Genomic DNA, 22,143 nt, shown 5'->3' with positions numbered 1-22,143 from the left:
TGTTTAATATTAATGAGACAAGTAAAACATTTAAGATTCAGGTCTACCAAAAGCAAAATACAATAAAACCATGCTTTAGGGTGAGTGTTTCAAAGCGTAAAACAGGTTTATATTTCCAAAAAGATCTTGTAGGTCATGTTGTATCTTATATCACTGTATTATTAATGGTTTGATGCAATGTTTTTATGGGGTTTTTTTGTTTTATGAGATTTTAAGAAAGAACAACTTTTATCAATGTGTGAAAAGCAACACTTTTTCAGACTTGCAGATACCAAGATTGTTGCAATTAAATTTGAAAAGATTATAGCGGCAATTCACGAGTTCTAACCATTTTGCACTCAACCGAGAGAAGCAGCGGAATTTTAGCTACTTATTGCTTTGGTTGTCCTATTCCCTATAATAACCTGAAGATATCTACCAAGTTTACCAAATGTGCTGCTCATTCACCCAAGGGAAGTTCTATTCATTTTACTGTTTTTAATGTTATGCTAATTAGCTCATAATGGTAGTCGCTATTATCACAAAGCCTTTTTGTAGAGAATATTGACCTGCAGCTGAGAGGTAAATTTGATGGGCGATGTTGATGGGACTCGTGACAGGGGCAGCCTTTGGTAGGCCTGTTCCCTATCACAGCATAAAGATATCTGCTAAGTTTTATGATGATTGGACAAACGATTAATGAGTTATGACCAATATCGGCTAAGCCCTGCCTTTTGAAGATAGTTTTGTTGATGGTAGCCATGTTTTCTAACCGATCTTGCTCATTTATTATAGAAATTTGTATCTTCATCTCCCAAGGCTGTATACCAAATTTGGTGTTTCTAATCTAAAAATTCAATAAGTCCTTTTCATTTTACTGTTTTTCAAATTATGCAAATTAGCAAAAAGATTATCCAGACGGGCTTCTATAGTTTAATCGGCTTTTTTGTAAAGCACATTGAGCTGGACATGTGTGTCAAAATTCAAGTCAATCAGACAAATGGTGTGAGGGGTGTGGCCTTTTGAAAATGAGCCTTAATTACAGCACCACTATGTGGCCGATTGCGCTCATACTTCTTGGGCCAGCAGCACAAATCATTTCCAGTTATTTGACTAAGTTTTGTGTTTCTCGGTCATTCCAGCTCACGGCAATTTGAGCCGCGGCAGAAGGCACGGGGTTAGAACCCTAATTATTAAGTCTATTTTATCCAATTTGTTAAAAACTGTGATGCTTACTTTGTAAACTGACATTTTATTTTTGTACAGGAAATGTTTAAATTGCAGCAGTTGTGTGTCTGTGAGTGCATGTGATTGTGTGTGTGTTTACCTCACAGGAAGTTCCAGCATATCCAGGAGGACAAGAACAATGTTCTACAGCTGTTGCTCTCTGCTCTCCTCGGGCAGAGGGATTGGCTACCTGCATTGAGAATGAGTGGAGTCTACGTACGTACACACACACACACACAGATATATAAAGCATTAACATGTGGCACACTGGTAGTCCATCTGTTTTTACATATGCGTTCACATACATAAACTGGGCTGTTTGGCTGATGGGGTTTTTATAACTTCTCTCAGGTAGAATTATGCTCATACAGCAATAACCTTCACCCATAAAGCTGCCATCTTTATGTTTAGGTTACCGAGCGTTAATGAATGAAAGAGCTGTGTCTCAACTCTGGGAAAGTTGATTTCATGTTTAAGCTGCTGGGAGTTTACATTTATGGAAAATTTGTTTATTCTTTTGCCTATTTGTGTTTATTCTATACATCAAGTGTGGAGCCATTTTAGTAACAAGATACAATTCTATCACTAAGGAACTGGAAGCCAAAATTATTAAAATATATCAAATTTAATTTAATTCTTTAATTACATAACATTAGAATTATATATTAGTTTCACTAACATAAGATTTTCATGGACTAAAAATACAAAAACCTGGGTATATTTTTGAGCTACACATAAAAGTAAATATATGTCATGGGACAATTGGCTTTAGTTAGTTAGTGTAGTTAGTTAACTACACTACACGTTAGTTAGGGCCCTCATGGTGGTACAGTGGTACAATCACCTCACAGCAAAATGATTCACCCAGCGGACGCTATGGAGTTTGCATGTTCACGCCATGAGTCTATCACTTTGTTAGTCAATTTAAACTGCTGCTCACTCAGTGATTGGCTGCTGCCCCTGATCCTCAAGGATAAGAGGGTATAGCTAATAGGTGCGTGGGTGGATGATTTGTTGGAATTTTAAAGTAAGAAAACAATACTAAGATACTAAAATGCTAAAACTAATACTGGCTATGTCCAGGACACTTGGCCCGCTTCATGTCATCATCCCATAATGCCCAAGTGTCATAGTGTGTGCATGTTTCTGTTCGTACCTGTACACAGCGCTGGGTTCTGTGCTGTAAGAGGCCCGGACCATCACTCTTGTCACATTGGCTAACACTGACAAGAAATCCCTCCGACTAATCACTTGTCTTGTCTCTGAAACCAGGAAGTTCTCTGGAAGGAGAAGAATGTGATTGGTGCTTGGTGAGGACGGGTAAACCGGCTGGCCAAACCTTCTGTCTATGATCTTCATCCCGCCGCCCTGTTACAGAAAGAAGAAAAACATGTTGTTGATTCTCATATTTTCTCTTCTTTGATGCAATTAACTTATAATTCCAAACATCTAAGACATTTGTGTTCTCTAAAAGTCTGCCTCTTTCATGAAAAGACCATCATATCCAACTGATTGGGGGATAAAAAGAGAGTGAATGATGTGTCATTAGGTAATGCGCTGCAGTTTCTATTGACATTTTGAATGGACTGAATGCAAAGTGAACTGAGGCCAGACCTGGTATCTGACTATCTCTTGTTGAGAACAGATCAATGGCATGTAGCAGCTAACGCAGAGTGACAACGACTGATGGAGAGGGGGAGAGGGAGAGAGAGAGCTTACCGTGCCAATAAACCATTAAATAAAAACTAATTGAAAGAGAGAAGATGGAGAGAGACATAAAGAGATAGAAAGCAGTGGCAGCGTAGAGAAATACACAGACAAAGACGGAAAGAAAGAGCGAGGCAGATTGACAAGAAAAAAGACAGTCACCTTAGAGAGAATTGTTTTTATGTCTCTGACAGAAAGGCTTTTAATGTGCATATTTTATTGTCTCTCACTTCTATTTATCACACCTAAAAAAAATCATTAAAGGATAAGGTTGGCACTTTCCCATATTTTTCTTATTGTGAACAAATCTCATGAAAAGACCAAAACCGACAATGTGTTAGTCCATGTCACAGTACCACAATACCTTTTCATCTGCTGTAACCAGACAGGCCCATTCATTCCTATTGAATGCGGTCACAAATGTATAGTTTCATTTTTAAAAAGACAAAGTTCCTAAAACAGCTGGGCACTGTCATTTCTAGCCAAATTTAAACAAACAGAAATAAACAGTGCATTTGTAGGGACCGTTTTCAGCTGGGGATTTATGAGTATTAACAGTAACAGGACGGTGTATGTGAGATGGTAATGAAAAATGAATGACAGTGTGGCTCATTAATGTATTTTTAATTATTTTTGCACTACAGTGGAGCTCTTTAGAATCCAGGATTAAGCTGTACCGAGCCTTGGCTACACAGGCAACACTTGTCAGTAGAATCAGTTCATTGTTGCTTTGTGAGCCGCCGTGGGACTGCAGATGAAAATAAGCTTCAAACTAACTCTAGTATAACGTATCAAATGACAGCATTTATAGTTAATACAGTGCGTGGTCCCTTACAAAAAAAATTACTATATTACTGTAAAGTTGGATGCTGTTCAGAGCCATTTTTTCAAGTCATATCTGAATAATGTATTTCTATTTGTTTACACCTCTAGCTTCCACATTTCCTTCAACCTGTTATTGACATTTCTAGAAATGACATCTTGAACTACTTCTAACAATACTCAAAAGAACTCTGTCAAAACATATTGTTTTGCACTGGTGAGAAATACATTTGGAAAGTAGAATGAAACTGATTCCCTTACAGTGGTTTTAAGCTAAATGAGAACCCCAAGACACACATACGGCATCTCCAGAGCAGAACACTGGTGGCGGTTGTTATTGTTGCCGTGGAAGGCTTGGTATTTATATTTCTTTTAACTGCGCTGATGGAGGCTGATAAAGTGGGCATGGATTGAGAGAAAGACACGGAAATCAACAAAGCCATACAGACAAACGAAGACAGAGAGATTATTGTCTATTCACATCCCAAATAGTTACAACCAAGAGACGAGCTGCTTGCGCTTCACAGAGCCATGCAGCAAACAATACCACAACTTGATGCAGATATGCAGAGAGAAAACAGATTTGGGGGGGGGGGGGGGGGGGGCGCACAGAGGAGAGGGAGAAAGTTGGTTGACAGTGTGTAGGTGGATCATTATTGTCATCATTTGGAGAGGCTTTTTGTTGACAACAAGACCGACACTTGTCCTCCTCTCCTCCTCCTCCCATCTCCTCCCAGTCTGTCGATCTCACTGACGCGGATTTAAATAACACAAGCTCATTGGTCTGTGACTGTCCATCTCTCGGTTTTCATTCTTTCCCGTGTCTTTCCCTCTTTGTTTCTTTCTTTCCTTCTTCTTTTCTTTCCCTCCTCCCTGTTTACTTTCTTCCCCCTTTTTTCTCCCCGTTTCTTTCCTCGTTTTTTTTCCTTTCTTCCTTCAATTTTCTCTTTTCACCTTAACCTTTCTTCCCTTTCTTCCTTCTTACCTTGTTCTTTCATTTCCTTCTTTCCTGCATCTCCTTTATCTTTTTCCTTCCTTCCTTACATTGTTTCCATCCATCTTCCCTCAGTGTCTGCTTGTTTCCTCCTGATCTTTCTTTCCCTTTTTCCCTTCTTTCTCCCTTCCATTTTTCTACCTTCTTTCCTCCCATCATTCATCCTTCCTTTTCTTCCCTACCGTCTTCCTCCTTCCATCATTTGTTCCCGTTTTCTGTCTCTCTTCATTTCCTCCTATCGTTTCCTTCTTTCTTTCCTATTTTGCCTTTTTTCCTTCCTCCTTTATATTCTTCTTCCCGTCTTTAAATGTTTTCATTCCAGTCATTTCATTTTGACTAATGTAAAGAGATTTTGCAAACTTGCAATACAAATGTTTGCATTTGTGTCCATATTCAATTTAAAATTCCACCTCTACAGGATGAAACTTTTAATTCATCTTTTAATTTTTTTTCTTTTACCTCTAATGAATTTTTCCCAGTCAGTGTCTGAGAGGTAGATACTTCTAGCAATTGCAGCCTGTTACAGACACACAATCTGAAAATCTTTCAAACTATTCTAATTAACATTTCCTTTTTCACACGTCATTGGTTGAAAGTTGTAAGTGCAAAAATAACGGGATCATTTGTAGAGCCCTGGCACACTGAACATGCATAACCACACACACACACTAACACACAAACAAACGTGCATTTTGTGATTGTGTGTGTACTGTGCACTCACACACACACACAAACACACATTGCTGTTTACTGATATAGGAGATATAAACAGTTAACTAATAGTGTTGTTGCTTTGCTTATTGCTGCCATGCATCATATTGCAACCTGCTCATTATAAAGACATACAGAGAGCAAGGAGAGGGGGAGACTATCTGCATTTTTTATTGCTAAGTTCAGCATTTCTCTGCCAGCTGTAGCTGCTAATGTGCGTGTGTGTGTGCGTGCGTTTTTAACAGCTTTCATTTGCTACTTCATTTAGTGGTTTTCACTGGTGTAAGAGTCAGTGGCTTGTGGGAAAAGATAAATAATGCTGCAGACACAAGTACATAAAACCTGCATTCACATTGTTGGTGTGGGTTTCCTCTGGTTGTGACCACCACCTCCCAGAGTTAGAAACACTCTTTGTCAATGTCCTTGACAGATGCGGAGCTTATTTCTGGACTGCTCACTACCACTAAGGAATCTCCCAAATGTACCCACAGGGTTTAATAAAGTAAAACCTATTACACACACCTGCAAAACAGTACAGGAAAAGGCAGATATATTGTTAAACTGCTCTTTGTTTGAGTTCGATACATAACCATGCCAGTGCTCAATAATGTGTTTACCTTTGTGTGTGTTCGAAAAACTTACCTCTATGATTAGGTCATGTTCTGAGGTCACTCTAATAGCCCTTTGTTCCTGTTGGTCTGTAGTATAAGACACAGTGTAGACCACACTCCCTCCATAGGCTGAAAGCTGAGGAGAGACAGAGAAACAGAGATTAGTAAATTTGTTATTTGCAGAATGAATTTAATGTGAGAGCACTGGCACACAGCTGATGCCGATATCCAAAATAAGTCACACACGTTGGCTCACCGTCTGTACTTTATTGGCAGGTTTGGGGTGACACTACGTAACTTTTACAGCACAACCACCACGAGATGATTCAACACCAACAACCACCTGATAATTACAGGATGGTAAATGGCAAAACGTAGTGTAACAGTAGCACAAGTAGAGAAGAATCACAAAAACTCAGTAATGTAAGTTACACAGCAACATCTCTCTAAAGTTTGTTAACTCTAGCCACTATAAGTTCCAGGTCATGACAGACCAAGTGAGGCTGGAGCAGCAGAATCCCTGCATGTACTGAGATATTTATTATTATTATCATAAAAATAATTATAACATATAATAATATTATACATTGCACGAATGTGTTATTTCTTCTTTCAAATGTTGCATAGTCTTGGTTTTAAAGGAGAGTGCATCAACATTTTCTGCACTCCACTCCTGCACTGAGCACATGAGGATTTAAGAAGTGTAACCAAAGGAAACCAAACCCAAGAGAACAAAAGGAGTATAAATGAAGCAGTTTTACTCTAGTTAGTGAAGAACAAAAACGTATGGCAATATATTAATCGTACACTGACAGCCGCACGACGGGAGCTAATGTGCAACAAAGCTGACTGGCCACCTGTGCGTATCCAACAGTCTTTAGTCCAGACAGTGCATTTCACTCAACTGTCTTGTTTTGCGAGAACCTGTCGAAACATATTTCTGCAGCATACACGGTGGCACGGAAATAATGCAAGCTTTTGCTTTGAGTTAGAATTATGTTGAAATCTGAAGTGAAGCAGTGAATGTGCATTTTATAGACAGATTGTGATATGAATGTGACAAAAACATTCTCACTTGTACACAGCTTCTTAAAAGACGTATGTAAATCCCTTGATGGCAGCAGCATCACTGCACTGAAACGGCACCACTACTTTACCATCAACACAACAAAACCTCTGCTACTAATGCTTCTACTAAATGGTTTTTACCTAAAATATTATTTTAGATGTATTTTAAAACTAAGGAGAACATTAAAAAAAAAAAGCTACAACGTTTGTTGTCTTGTGTTGTTTTGGAGCAGTGTTTCTGTTGAGTCCACAGAATGAGCCTTAGCTGGAGAAACGCTGCGTCGGCATGATCCTGAAATTTATTATTCTGCTCCAACCTGAACAGTAATGGGCGGGAGAGCGAGATAATAATGCCATCATAAAAACAGAGAGAGGGGGACATTGAGGAAAAGGGGGAGAGAGACAAAGAAAGGGCTGGAGACAGAGAGAGAGAGTTAGAGAGGGAGTAAGAGGTGGGCTTAATATCTCTATAAACCTCTTCCATTCTACATCATTACTCTCAGTTCTTAAACTGGAAGGAGGAATCGTCCATTTCACAGCTGACTGAAAATACACACACACTTACACAGCAGCAGGCATGGAGGTGTACTTGGGTGGACATTTTATTGACTAACACTACTCTATTCTAATTTAACCCCATTTGCTGATTTGGACTCCAGCAGACAGTAAAAAAAAATCAGAGGTTAAAGCCACAGTGGACTGGCTGCTCGACCTCCTTTGCCATTAGTCCGTCTGCACTCCCACAGTGTGGACACTGCAACAAAACAGCAGCATGATGAAAGCAAAAGACACCACAGAGGATGACGTTTTACAGAGACGCACCAGAGCAGCAGTGTTGTGTGAGAGTACATGAGATTATACTGTTTATAATCTGACATATACTGTGACAATTACAACTAGCTAAAAGATGATAAACGCAAAGCTGGGTGATCATTTTCTTGTACATGAAGCCCTCTTTTTTTTCCATTGCTAATGTGGAAATATTGAATGGTGAAACTTTGCAAGACAACATAAATATTACATTTTTATTCTTACATATTTTACAGTGGTACATGAGCAGTTTTGACAAAAATCTTTTGTCTTGTGATGCATTAAAATAATACAGTGTCTACCTGTGACACCTTGTCTTAGGTTGTAAATGTCTATGAGCTGTGAGCAGTTTAACCCAGGAATGATTTCCCTTACGAGTTTATATCTTTTGGACATTTTTCATACATTCTGAAGAGTTAAAAATCAGCCCTGGATTTCCTGAGAACAAAACGGAGAGATGAATGACAAAAAAAGAAGAATTTTGACATAGAAATAGCATGTGTTATGTTCTTATGATCTTATGACCTCAGGGTGTCCCTGGCCTCACACTGAGAAGTGGTGGTGGAGAGCAAAATATGAATAAAAACATTAAAAGATTGCACAGGTCTGTGAGCACTTTAACTCATCCACTTGTGCAACAGGGCCTTGCATAAGAAGTTGATTTTCATGTTTCATGCTTGTTTGTATTATTAGTTGTGTTCGGCAACGACTCAGCGGCATACGAATTGGAGAGAAGAAAAGGCTTCTTCTGTGTCTCCACAGGAACACTGCTGCACTGATAGCACTTGTACTTCTTTGTGGATTACTCTCTGTTCATTGAGCACACCTGAATTTAGCTATTTACTTTCTTTGAAATTATTGACATTTCCAAGAAAACTCATTTCTCTGACGCCATCCACTCAACCTGGACAATATTAAACGCTTTTGTCATGGCAACCTGATGACCAATCTCCACCCTGGGGCACAGGAAATAAAAGAAATAAAACACAGCAAAGAGAAGAGACTGACAGAATAGCACAGCAGGAGAGGGAAATTATAGCGAGGGACAGGGGAATTATGGGAAGTGGAAACGAAGGAACAATAAACACTCAGCGAACACAGCTACAACAGACCTCAGTCACATCCCCATGAGGGCTCAACAAAGCTGTTATTAACTATCAGTGGCCAGAATAAGAGGAGAAGCACATAATCCTTAAAAACCTAATCAAGGATGTGACAGTCTTCATTATAGTGAACCTTTGGGGTATATGAGTATACATCCGATTATGAAGGTCATTCAGTTTAATATTTGGGGGTAAAATACTATAAAGTAAAATAATCTCATATCACAACAGGGATATTTTCTGAAAGAAAAGAAAATATTGAACTAAATAGCTTGTTTAAGATGAGAATTTGTTGTAGAGCTTCTGCTGCAGTCACAATGGGTACTTTGCATGCTGTGAGAAAATGCATGAAAAATCAGACCTAAAATACTGATGAAAGTTTTACTGACATACATGGTAGCATCCCGCTACTGTTTGTCAGAGTGAAAAGAAAGTGGACACAGAGAGGAGAAAAAACTGAAATAAGAACTGAAAAGAAAGGAGGTGGCAGACAGAACTGAGGAGAGAGAAACTAAAGATGGAGCAGGGGAGAGACACAAAGGATAAAATAAGAGGGAGGAAAGCAGAGAGGAAGAAAGTTATGATATTTAATTTGCTGCCTATGCTAAGGAGTGGGTTTGGCATTGGAGCAGGAAGAGGTGTGAAAATGAGTCACTATCGACCTCAGTCCTCCTCCAGGGTTCCCCCCGGAGCCCTGATGTAATATGACTTCTCCATAACTTTAAATAACAAAAGTCAGAGCATTTTAATCACCTGCAAGGCGTTCGGTTCATCCTGATTTTAACACTTCTGCTTTCTAGAAAGGTTAGATTTCTGCTTCTGTTGGACTTTCTGAGGAGAACTAAGAGCTAAAATACCATAGCACAGAGAAAAATCAGTGAAGCAAGATGGCAAATACTGGCACACCGCTGGTAAGTGACCCATTTAAAAAATAAATAAAAAAATTCCCTGCTCAGATTAACAGACTTTATTGGAGACGTGCAGTTTAATATATTGTATAAAACAGCCATTAGAACATCCGTAAAGTTATGAAGAGGCTTAACGTACCAGGGTGACACATCTTAAAACCAAAAACATGTTATTTATTTAGATAACAAGAACAATAAAAGACGGAAAAAAAATGCAATAATCAACAGTCCATTTATTCAAAATACGTGCTTAACTGTGTTATTCCATTTACAGAAGATATTTCAATCGCATGTAGTTTCCCTCAGGGGGAAGACGACAAGAGGATACCTGAAAATTCATTAGCAAAACAATGCACACCGACAACTTCTTCCTAAACTCGCAGGAAAAACAAACCCATTCCCTCACACACAAATCACTGCCACTTGTTGCTGAAATTACTGACCGGCTTCACAGCGTCTAAACTGACAACGACCTCGAGGTCCGTTTACTAGCTCTTGTGAATCTTCCAGTCGTGTCACCTGTTCCTCTGCAGCAGGAGGAGTTTGGTAACTAAGGACCTCTCGCCTATGGCGAGCTAAAATTTGAGTGTGAAAGTTCACTCTTGCCAAACGATTTATGAATGACAACTTCTCAGTGCTCGGAAATGAAAAAGGGAATCTCCATGACAACAGGGCAAACTACATCTACTAATGAAGAATCAAGTGATATAACTGAAACCTCCAGAGCAGCTATTAAACTGACCTTGAGGTGAGATCGTCATGTCAAGTGCTGTTTCTCACATCAAGTTAACACTTTTTCCCCCTTTCCTCGTCCCGCTACACATCAGCTGTCGGGACAGGATGTTTCTGCTCTCGCCATGTTCATCCATCATCCTAGCAGGAGTCTCTCTCTCTCTCTCTCTTTCTGTCCATCTCTGTCACTCTCTTTTCTCCAAATGATGAGCATTTTTTGTTTTAGAAGCTTTCATCTGTCTTTACTGTGAATCTGTTTGTAAATCTGGGTACAAGATGCATACAAGGAGATCAGGATTTGACAGCTTTTAAATGCAGTTAGAAATATGGTGCGGACATTCTGTAACAATATATTTAATTTTGACCAGTTTACTGTTAAAAAATTGTAAAAAAGCACCTTAGGACACCAATTATATATACTGACACAACAAGAATATGCATTTAATGTCACCTTAGAATAAACTGAACTGAACTCAAACTCTGAGCAAACTTCATTTGATCTGCCGAGGGACATCATGTGATAGGGCGGCAAAAACTTCAGAATAAACATCTACTAAATGGACCTTGAGGTGCGATCATTGAAACTCAACTTTTAAGCCAACATGGACATCAGATCAAAAGGTGAATAATCCAAAATTTAAATCCCACAAGGATCTCCTGGATTTCGAGTAAATGGAAATGTTCTGATCACTTTGATTTTACAAAGCAAATACAGAAACAGACAAAACGGTTGGGTCTTTCTGATCATACACAAGGAGGGAAACTGAACTATAGAGATTATAGAGGTAAGAAACCACACCAACTTTGTAAATGCAGAAGACAAGGACCTTCTGAAATTGCAAATTACTGCTGGGAGGAAGTCATTTCTTAAGTTGAAATAAGCCATTAGTATGCAATGTTCTTTTGTGAATACCACGTGCTAGCTCCTTCAGAGAAATATGTTTTCAGATCCACATTTGTGAGCATCAATTTTTGGAGAACATAAGCAGACAGAGGCACGGAGATTGGGCAGGGGGGTGGGGAGGGTGGGGGGGGACAAAGGAAATCATCCTTCAGGAAATGAAAACCAGATTGTCACAAAAGCTTCAGAAAACAAACTCCCCTAAAGTGACACACATAAACAGACACCAACACACACATGCAAGCTTGCAGGCATACACACACAAATACCCAGCGAAACAAAGACACAAACACACACACACACACACAGAGATAGAAATATAAACACACATGCACACCTGCGTCGTCCTCCTGATGCCTGTGGTTGTTTGCAATTGGTATCAGGAGTTTTCACTCTGTTTATCTACCGCTTACACACAGACAGGCTCACATACAGACACAGACACACACAGACTATTGTTGTTCCAAGCAGTAGGGCTAGATTGGCTCCAGATGGACCAAAAGTCAGTGGAATGCTGAACACCATACGACCAAACTGACCTTCTGCGTGAGAGAGTGATATATGTTGAGAAAGTGAAAAGAAAGCCCTCGCTGAAAAATCCTGCCTGTCAGTATTAGTACTAAGAGCATGTCCAAGCGTGGTCTTGTCTGGTTCTGTATCTTCGGGGCCTTCTCTGTGTGCATTATGCCTCTTGGTGGGAGATGGATGCAGTAGCCTTGAGGCAAACTGTGCAATCAGATTTCCTCCTGGTGTGGAGGGACACTGTGTCCACGGGGGTGTTCGCCAACCATGGCGACCTCTTGGAAGGAGCTCAGAGAGTTAGAGATGGCATTGTTTACATTGTTGACATTCCTTATAGTTTAATGATATGATAATGTGGTTGTGCTCAGCATAGCGACCATGTGAAGTGACAGGGAGATTTTACAGTCATAGTCCTGATTACTCTGGACCAAGTCGCTGTGAGTGTGAATGACAACCAGCGTGTCCGTGGTCTGGAGTGTGGCACGCTGGAACTACAGCTTCTTCTTCTCTGGATGGATTTCGGGTGGGTTGATTGTAGTTTGACTCGGTACTCCTCTGCAGCTTCCTGGGACTATAGGAGAATGTTTTGGCAGCTGTGGTACAGTCCTGCTTGCAAGATGTACATGGGTTCTCGTTTTTGGGACTCCATGCCTCCAGGACTAAAGCAGGGTCTGGGAATCCTGGCTGGGGGTGAGTTTGGAGGTATGTACCCTGAGTGGGTGCTGGCAGATTGGAATGAAACTAGAGAGCTGGGTTGCCAGCTGGTTGTTTGAGGTGCTCTGCATGGGGTTTGCCCTCAGATGAAGTTTGGGGTTACAAGCGGTCACTTGATGAGGTCTTCTTACTGGGATGGCATTAGGGGGTAGATGCTCTTCTTGAATAGGCCCATAGACACTTGTGTGCAGACATACATGCAGTCATCTCCTCTTATGTACTTTCTACTAATAGTTATAGTTAAGAAAAACTATTTAGGCTAAGGTTATGGCTCACAGTTTGTTGTACTTTTTGTGCTGCAGTAGAAACAACACTTATACTCACACTTGCCTGTGCCACACGAAAAGAAAAAAACAGAAGAAAGCAACATTGTTGACTCTTAAGGTGGTTTGCGTGCTCGACTATGACATGATAATTATCACTGTCGGTGGCAAGAGCAGAGAGGGTGAGATGTACTGTAACTCAGTATGCACATCTCATCCAGGAAGATGACTAAGAGCAGCTCATTTACCTCCAGCCTCTCAGAGCCAATCAATTATTGTTCTGCACTCCCACGGCTCACTGGCTCCTCAAAGTCAACTCCACCAGCGTGCTGTGCATCAGACTTGAAGTAACAAACAATGGCAAGTTGACACCCTATATTCAATAAGTTCAATGCTGATCCACCTCAGAGGATGGGGCTCAGACTCGCATGTGGTTTTACAGACACTGCCACATTAAATATCATCATCATGCTAACTCTGTGATAATTATATGAATATATAAATACAAGACCATCAGCCTCTATACGGCATTGTTGTGGTTGGATTTGACAGGAAATAAGGTTGATTGCTTTACAGTGCAATGGAAGCTTTATGACACAAAGCTGGACTCGTCTACACTCTGCTATAAATAGATTACACGTCGTCACAGATACCAAGACCTGCTGAGAGCTTTTATCTGGTCTCATGATCCAAGGAAAAGGCACAGAGGTGGGAACAACAAAAAGTAGCATCCTCTACAACATAGGGCAACACTGTCAACAGAAAATATGGTCTTAATTTCAAATGGTAAACTGAATGCTGGCATGCACTCAAAGGTATAGTTTGTTTGATATTAATTATGTTTTTGTAATGGAAACATCTGTGAATCAGGATTGCAGTGGTTTCTTTTCTAACCAGGTGTGATGACTTTCTTTTCTCCGAGACATGGGATTGCTGCGCAGATCTCTGCACACACAAATACGTGTGATACAAAATTATTTGGTTGATGAAAACTGAAACAAATCAACTGTGATTAATGTAAAGGCACTTTTTTCAGCCGTGTGGGAGGGGAAATCCATCTTGTGCAATCAAGACCAGATTAGAAGTGGCACTATACACAAACTCCTCTACACACATTTCTCTCTCTCATGAATCACAGCACAGCAGCTTGCTAAAATCTGATGTTCCTCTTAAAAGGATTCTACAAAAGTGTTTTTATAATATAAAAACACTTTTATGACAGTTTTCATTTGTCACAAGTGTTAAGTGTCAAAATCTACAATCAAGGTGAAATCAGAGCATTTTTCTTCTCCACACTTCACCACTTCACAGGTTGCAGGTTTACAGGTTTGCACCTGTAGCAGGGTCTCCTCTTAAAGGATTATTATTTTGTATTACTTCTTCTTTATAGGACGATATAGAAAACAGGGAAGATGAAAAATGGCTACAGAAAGTTGGGGAAGGCAGAGGCAGAGTTACAGAGGGAGCTGGAGTGCAATGCAACAAAAGCTGAGTTGTGTGTTTGTCAAGTTTCAGTATATTTCCAGCTTTCTTTCATCAGCTGTCAGCAAAGGATGTTTCTCCTTTCTCCATGTTCATCCATCATCCCTTTATCTCCCTTCTTCAATCTCCCAGTACTCCCTCTTTCTCTCTTTCTGTCCATCTCTGTCACTCTCTGTTCTCCAAATGATGAGCTTTTTTTTTTGTTTTTGAAGCTTTCATCTGTCTTGACTGTGAATCTGTTTGTAAATCTAGGTACAAGATGGATAGAAGGAGATCGGGATCTGACAACTTTTAGGGTGTTAGAAATATGATTAAAATGATGCCTACACTGCGTAACAATATTTAAAACATTTAATTTCATTTCAATTTACTGCTCAAAAGAAAAAAAAAAGAGAAAAAAAGAGAACTCACTTCGACTTTAACACGGCAACAATCTCTAGAAAAAATGAAAACTTGAATCTCTACATTTCCATAACACTGCACAAATTCCTTCTGCTCAAATTGATGAAAACTTCCACGACAGCTATTAAATGGACCTTAGGTGAGATTGTCACACAAAAAAAAATATCAATCAATGAAATGCCATAACATCCATTATTGGAGGTGGATGACTGTGAAAGAATAGCATCCAATTCTGGGGAGCAGCTAATGTTATATATTTTTCAAATATTTTAGATTTCTTTTTAAAGTATAGTGTATTATGAATATAGTGCATGTGGACAATATTTTTCAAGTTTAAAAGTTTTTTTTTCTGCCACTTGGGGGAAGAAAAACAAGCTGTGAACCCAAGGTCGACATTTCATCACCTCATGAAGTTGATATGGTGAACATGTTTAAACATCCAGACATGTTGGCAACATTAGCTTTCATTTGGAGCTGTGTTTCTGGCCATTTGACAAATCTTAAGGCTCCAATATTCACATTCACTTTTAGATCTGTTCTCCATCAACTCCTGAGGGAAATATCCAACTCTTCAGCTGCTAGATGCTCCACTATTTTCAGCTAGTTGTTAACTGTGTCAGTCTGCTGTCTAAAGCTGGGCAGGTAGCATACAGCAGGTGAATTAGAGCTTGCTGAAAACAACTGCCTGTTGCTGCTGGGAACAAGGTTGGTGAGAGAGGAGAGACTGAGCCAAAACAATGAAGCTGCATGTTGTAAAACCAAAATAATTAGTTGAAAAATGCCACCGTGATAAATAGAGCTGAGGGGAGTCAAGCGATTATTCTATGTAGGTTTATCACTACGGGCGACACCTTTCAAATGGTCAATTTGTCCATTCTTAATATAAAAATATTAGGAGCTTTATGAGGCGCTTTAAACATTACATTTTGACCATACCATTTAAAAGTGTCTACCTCTCTTATGAAGCAGAAGTGTCACTAAAACCCTTTTTAAAAACAAGTTTTAGACACGTAGAAGTCTTAAAAAGTCTTAAAATGATGCAACACTCTCAAACTTGCAACATTGGAACCTGAATTCGATTTATCTGCCCTCGACTGCAAAATAAACCAGAAACATTAGAAAAAAATATTCATAACAGAGCATGCTTCCATGATAGTAACGGCTATCCTTGAGAACGAGCAGTCCCTGGACCTATACAGGCGATAAAATACCCAATGAGCGTCAGAGGAACATGCTTCTGGACCAATGAGCATCCCACAGAGCGTGCTAACGAGCCAATGAGCATTCTTGGTATTAACAAAACAGGAGGTCATGCACGAGAATTAAGCACGTTATCACACGCAAGCATTTATACTGTTCTGTATCCACTGCTAGCTTATCATTACACACAGCCTGTCACTTCCAATGATACATGCTAACATGACAGACCATGGTGTGTGTGTGTGTGTGTGTGTGTGTGTGTGTGTGTTTGTGTGTGTGTGTGTGAAGGAGTCGGGTAGTCAAGTCACATAGCATCTATCTCTGTAACACGATCAGAGATTGAAGCAAAGAATTGCTTTTTCATATAGTACTTGCACACTGCTGCTAGCGATCGTATACACGTGCACACACACACGCACACACTCACTGGTAATTTGTTTGTTTCACATGTATGGAGGCATTTGGTTCTGCTCTGCTGTCCCTAATGCCTCCAAACACATCATTATCTGACTTATATAGGCCTGGGAGTGTGTGTGTGTGTGTGTGTGTGTGTGTGTGTGTGTGTGTGTGTGTGTGTGTGTGTGTGTGTGTGTGTGTTTATGTGTGAGTATGTGTTTGAATGAGAATATGTGCTACTGTTTGTGTGTGTGCGCATGTGTGGGAGCGTGTGGTTGTGTGTGTGCGCTAAGAGAAAAACAGTTGATTATCGAGTTCAACAGGCGAAACACTGTTTACCCTGAGAGACACAAAGCGAGAGAGATACAGAAAGAGAGAGACGAGAGCTTGGGGTAAGTAGAGGGGGATGATTTAGGAACAGGGAGGAGAAAAATGGGAGTCATGGAGAGATGGAGTGAGAGTTGGAGGAGCAAACCAATGAAAAGAAGCAGGGATGGAGGGATGGTTAGAGGGAGGGAGGGAGGGATAGACGTTCAGACAAAGAAGTGAGATGACAAGCCAGGCCTGCAGGGTGCAAAGTAATGAAATTCAGTGGTATATTCCTCTAAGCCATGACACCCAGACAAATCACAGTCAGTCTGTTGTTGTAGTAGGGCAACAACTCGACTTCAGAAACATGGATTGCAGCTATTTGCCAGCTGGAGTGATAAAGTCTAATCATGGCCACAGAAAAGCGTAGCACAAATTCAAAGAGTCGACATTAGCGGAAGCTGATCCACAGAATCAGGGGTGGGAGGGAGGTGAACATCCCAGCAGGATGCATTCTCACCAGACTTACATCCAGGGGATATTTTTTAGATCATAAATCGGGTCTGTTTATATATTCGAGCCTGTCCCAATGTTGCAGCCTCATGTCAGCTTTTATGTATTTGCCTGTCAATGCTTGCATTAGACTGTAAAATGGAAGGAAATGTAGGAAATGTTAATGTCATGAAAACAGGCATTTAGCAGTAACCCTAAATGTGAACGGACTAACAGATGAGTCCAATCACACATTAGATTGCAGCTCATCACTGTGCTATTACAGTGTAATCAGAATGGAGCAAAGAAGAAACTGCACAACTGAGTTACTATTGTGACTTCGACCAGTCTGATTGTTGCTGCAACACCTTAAGAATAATAAAGAAAAAGCTGCAAAAACTTTTCTTTCTTACCATCTTAACAGTCTTAACAAGCTGAAATTTGAGGATCGTATTATACAGTTAAGTGTTGTGACATTTTTACACCAGATGCGATAAATTCAAATCAAACTCGTCTTAGGATGACAGTGACATATCTTTCACATGTACAGGGAATGAAAGAAACAACAGAACATCTGCCCAATGTAATACAATCCAGAACAGTTTCCAAGAACATGTCATGTTTGAGAACATTATCAGGTAAAGTTTTTCAAGAGACTGTGTTAGAGAGGTGTTATTCAACTCTGAGGCCGCTGTTTGAGCACTGTTAGTTACTGTATTTTATTATATCACTTTTACTCTGTTCATCCTGCATTTAAAGAAAAATAATTTAAATGCAAAGTTTATCCAGAATTCAAACTTTATTTTGACAGAATATATATGTACTGTATATATGCATTTCTGTCCAACTATGTTAGACATTTAAATGTTGGCCCCAAAGCAGTTATATTGCACAAATATTTCTACAAATAGCTCATAAAGTCTAAATATTGAGATTTTTTTTCTGTCACCTCTGTATTTTCTTTAATATTTTATCTTATTCAAATCGGTCCTTATCCATTTTTCTTCATCTAGAAGGGTCAATAAAGTCTTATCTTAATAATAGAAATCACATTGTATTTTGATTGTGGTGTAAATAAACTTCATGTTTGTCATGTGTCTGCATCTAACCTTGTTTCCCAGGTACAGTCCAGGTGCATTCCAGTAGTAGGCAGAGCCGAGGTCATTCACAACATCCGAGTGTCGGACGCTCAGATATGGAGGTGTCTGTCTGTGCACAGACCAAACTCTCCCTCCTGTATCTCCAACCAGGTGCCAGCCTGTCAGTGTGGTTTCCTACAAAATCAACATTCAGGAAGAAGGGAAAAGAAGTTAAAGATTTACTTTAAGCTCCATCTCTTGAAAAAACAAGCTTTTTTTATTCTCATATTCAGTAGGCTATTAATAGGCCCAGACCACAGTTCACTATGTCTCATTTCAAAGTATACAAAGTGTGCCTTTTAAAATTAAACACCCAGAAATGGTGTAGCCTAATATATAGAAAATCACACACAGCTCTGGCTATTCTGTGAAGGGTTTTAAGATCAGACCTTTTCCTCTGTTGCAGCAAAGTGCAGCGAGCTCTCAATTTTTTGCTTTCAAAGTTTTCGTTAAGGTGAGTTACTGATAGACTGAATGTGGAAATAAAGAATATTTAACTATAGTAAAATAGAATTTAATTTGTATGAATGTTTGAAAAGATTTCAGTGTGATTTGGAAACGTTCAAATAGAACTGTTCGCTGTCAGCAGATCAGTAGCTTCCGACAACAAAACATATTAAAGCAAGTCACCAGTCATGTTCAATGTGGATAGACTTTATAATCTGATGGTTCTGCTTTGCTGCTCTCTACCACTGTACGTAACAATATACCAACTGTTTCAATAGATTTGTCCCTCCACCAGCTCAGCTCCTTATGATCTATAATCCAACTTGGCATCTATTTCTTTGTGCACCGTGTGTCCAGTGTCTCCATGATGACTGGGCTTTGTTCTGTACGGCCATTTGGGGTTTACTGCACTCCCCACTGAATCCTGCAATGCTGCTTGGGTTCACTGGGCAGCACCCTCAGCAGCAGAGCCTACTCTGCCAAATAAGTGTATAAGCACTTGATTGGTCGATATTTTTTCTGAAGTCAAGTCAATGTTACCTACTTTACTGCATGAACTAAAACACCTTCTATCCTTTGACACTCAGTCCATATGAGAAAAAAAAATCACTCACAGAAAACACTTACAATCTGCGTCTAAGAAAGAAGACTGAAGGCTCTTTAGCAAATTAATCTATCAGAGTTAATCTTATAAATACAGACTCATGAACTGAACAACAGATAATCACTAAAATCATTACATCAGTTGGTTTGGATTCTAATGGCTTATTCAGAATTGACAGCAAAGCAACTTTTTTTATTTATTTTTTTACTGTTCCTGTAAACTTTAATTTAAAATGCAGCTTCACAAATAAAACAAAATGTCAGTGATGTGATATATTCACATCTATAACTGAATGTCATTTATGAAGGTGGTGCAAGTATAGCATACGCTGAAACTCAAGATATGTTTACGTTTAAAGGTTTTGTACATCTGTCACATGTCAGCCAGGAAGTCTCGTAACTGACACCTAGAAAGAGTGTTTTTTTCTCTCAATTCCACAAGGATTGTGTGTGTGTGTGTGTGTGTGTGTGTGTGTGAGTGAGAGAGAGTGTGTGTGTGTGTGTGAGAGAGAGACAGAGAGCAATAGACAGAGTCAGACACACATCTGTCGTTGCAATTAACCTGACCTTGGCTTTGCCTTTTACACACACACACACACACACACACACACACACACACACACACACACACACACACACACACACACACACACACACACACACACACACACACACACACACACACACAAAATCAGTGTCTAAATCAGAGCTGTCATCCTGTCAATGTCTCCTCTCCCCTCCTCTCCCACCCCGCCTGTCAGTCAAAAACTGTTTTCCTCTTTTCACCTCTCTCCTCCTCCTTGCCTCTTGTCTCGTCTCCACCCTTCCCCTTTCCAGGCTTGTCCTCTTCTCTCTTTTCTTTTTCACAATTCTCCTTTGCTTTTACCTCAACTGTGCTCCATCCACCTCCCCTGTCTTGAATGTCTATGTGGCAAAGATTTGTCTTTGTTTTTACACTTACTACCCTACTACCCCCTATAACAGTGATTCAGTTTTATTCATTTCCAGATGCCTTTAACATTCCCTATTCTAAAAACTCAGGGCCTGACTAATTAATCATTTTGCACCTCGTGTCGGATGCATTCTACGCCTGCAGGATATTTATCAAACTGCACCAGTGTGGAAGAGCAGTTTGCCTGTCATCTGAAAAACATCTTCTGGGTCAGTCAAGTGAGGTGGATCTCCTCCCTTTGTGCACATGTATTTAACGGAGGATCATAACAAAAAAAAAACAGGCGCAGATATGATAAGTGCTGCTGTGAGGATCACTAAACATTGTTCACTGTGTTACAAAAAGCCAGATACAGGATACAGATACAGGACTAGCTGGTAAACAACTGTAGCTGGCGATTTCACCACAAACATGCTAGTCAGCTGGGAATGTGATAATAAGTCACAAAAGTTTGGTTTCAGTTAGTAGGCTGGGCAACTTGGAGGCTAACTGGACAATAAGTTAACGCATCATATCAGTGGTACATATATGATTCTTGAACATACAAACATATGACTCAGGTCTCATGTCTAAAATCCATGCCTCCTGTGGAATAGTAGTTACTCCAGCAGAGTAAGGTTGTGTAAAAGTGTTGGTGCAGCACAGCCACAGTAAAAGGCCATGATAGCCTCCTCTGTTTTGCTCTCTCAGAGGCCAACACTGTCAAGGATATCTAATATCGATTAGAAAAAAAAAAATCACCAAAGATGGACTAAAAAGATTCAACACATCAAGAAAAATTGAATCGAGGGCAACTGCATCTGGTTGTGGATACTTTAAGATGTTTCACCTCTTATCCAAGAGGCTTCTTCAAATCTGACTGACTGGTGAGGAGGATCTAGGTATTTAGCCTCTGTGGGGTCATTATAAAGGCCGTTGATGTCACCTGATTTGTTGGTGTCAGTTAGAGTCATTGGAGTCTCCTGAGGTGTGAGTGTTTGTTAAATCTCCTGGAGAGGGATGAAAGGACAGCACTGTCCGTTTCTCTACTTTGACATAGATGGCCGCCTTTTACTCCTCTTTCAAACCATCTGTCCTCCCTATCTAAACTATGTACCTGGTTGTCATTGAAGGAGAGTCCCTTATCCTTTAGGTGTAGGTAAAGTGCTGAGTCTCCCTGTATGCCCTCCTGTATTGAGCCATGCGTTTGTTTAGTGGTTGTTTGGTTTCACTGATGTACAGGTCTGTGGTATTCCTCACTGCAATGGACTGCATACACTAGTTTGCATTGTGCGATCTTTAGGATGGACGAGTTTTTGTCTTAGTGTGTTGCTGGTTGAAGATCCTCCTGAATTTCTCAGATACTCCAGACACATACTGAATCACAATGTTGTTGCGTTTCTTCTTTTCTTCACCACCCAGTGTCAGTGTTCTTCTTGGACCTTGTGGCTGATTTATTTTTTCTTTCTTGGATAACCATGACCTGGATGACAGAAAATCTTCGAACAGACTCTTTTTGCCTTCTCACACTGTTTATTGCAGCAATTCCACTAAATTTGGTCTGAAATTGCCTTTTTTTTAAATGCTGGTATGACTGGGCCATAATGGTAAACACCACAAATGGTGTGAAGTGTAATTTGTGTCAAGTACTCGAAGCTGACCTTTGGTGT

General features: G+C 39.9%; 1 protein-coding gene across 6 annotated transcripts in view; it reads right to left on the bottom strand.

The window, feature by feature from the left end:
• The window catches only part of lama2 (laminin, alpha 2), a 181,029-nt gene that overhangs the window by 97,531 nt on the left and 61,355 nt on the right, over positions 1-22,143 (bottom strand). For all 6 annotated transcript variants that reach the window (XM_056404736.1, XM_056404734.1, XM_056404735.1 and 3 more), the window contains exons 14-17: positions 18,463-18,627; positions 6,083-6,187; positions 2,363-2,574; positions 1,307-1,418 (exon numbers count right to left, since the gene is read on the bottom strand). In XM_056404736.1, coding sequence (XP_056260711.1) covers positions 1,307-1,418; positions 2,363-2,574; positions 6,083-6,187; positions 18,463-18,627 — 594 coding nt within the window. The remainder of the gene's footprint in view (positions 1-1,306; positions 1,419-2,362; positions 2,575-6,082; positions 6,188-18,462; positions 18,628-22,143) is intronic.

Source organism: Seriola aureovittata, chromosome 19, assembly GCF_021018895.1.
Source record: "Seriola aureovittata isolate HTS-2021-v1 ecotype China chromosome 19, ASM2101889v1, whole genome shotgun sequence".
NCBI lineage: Eukaryota > Metazoa > Chordata > Actinopteri > Carangiformes > Carangidae > Seriola > Seriola aureovittata.
This window is presented reverse-complemented; position numbering and strand designations above follow the sequence as displayed.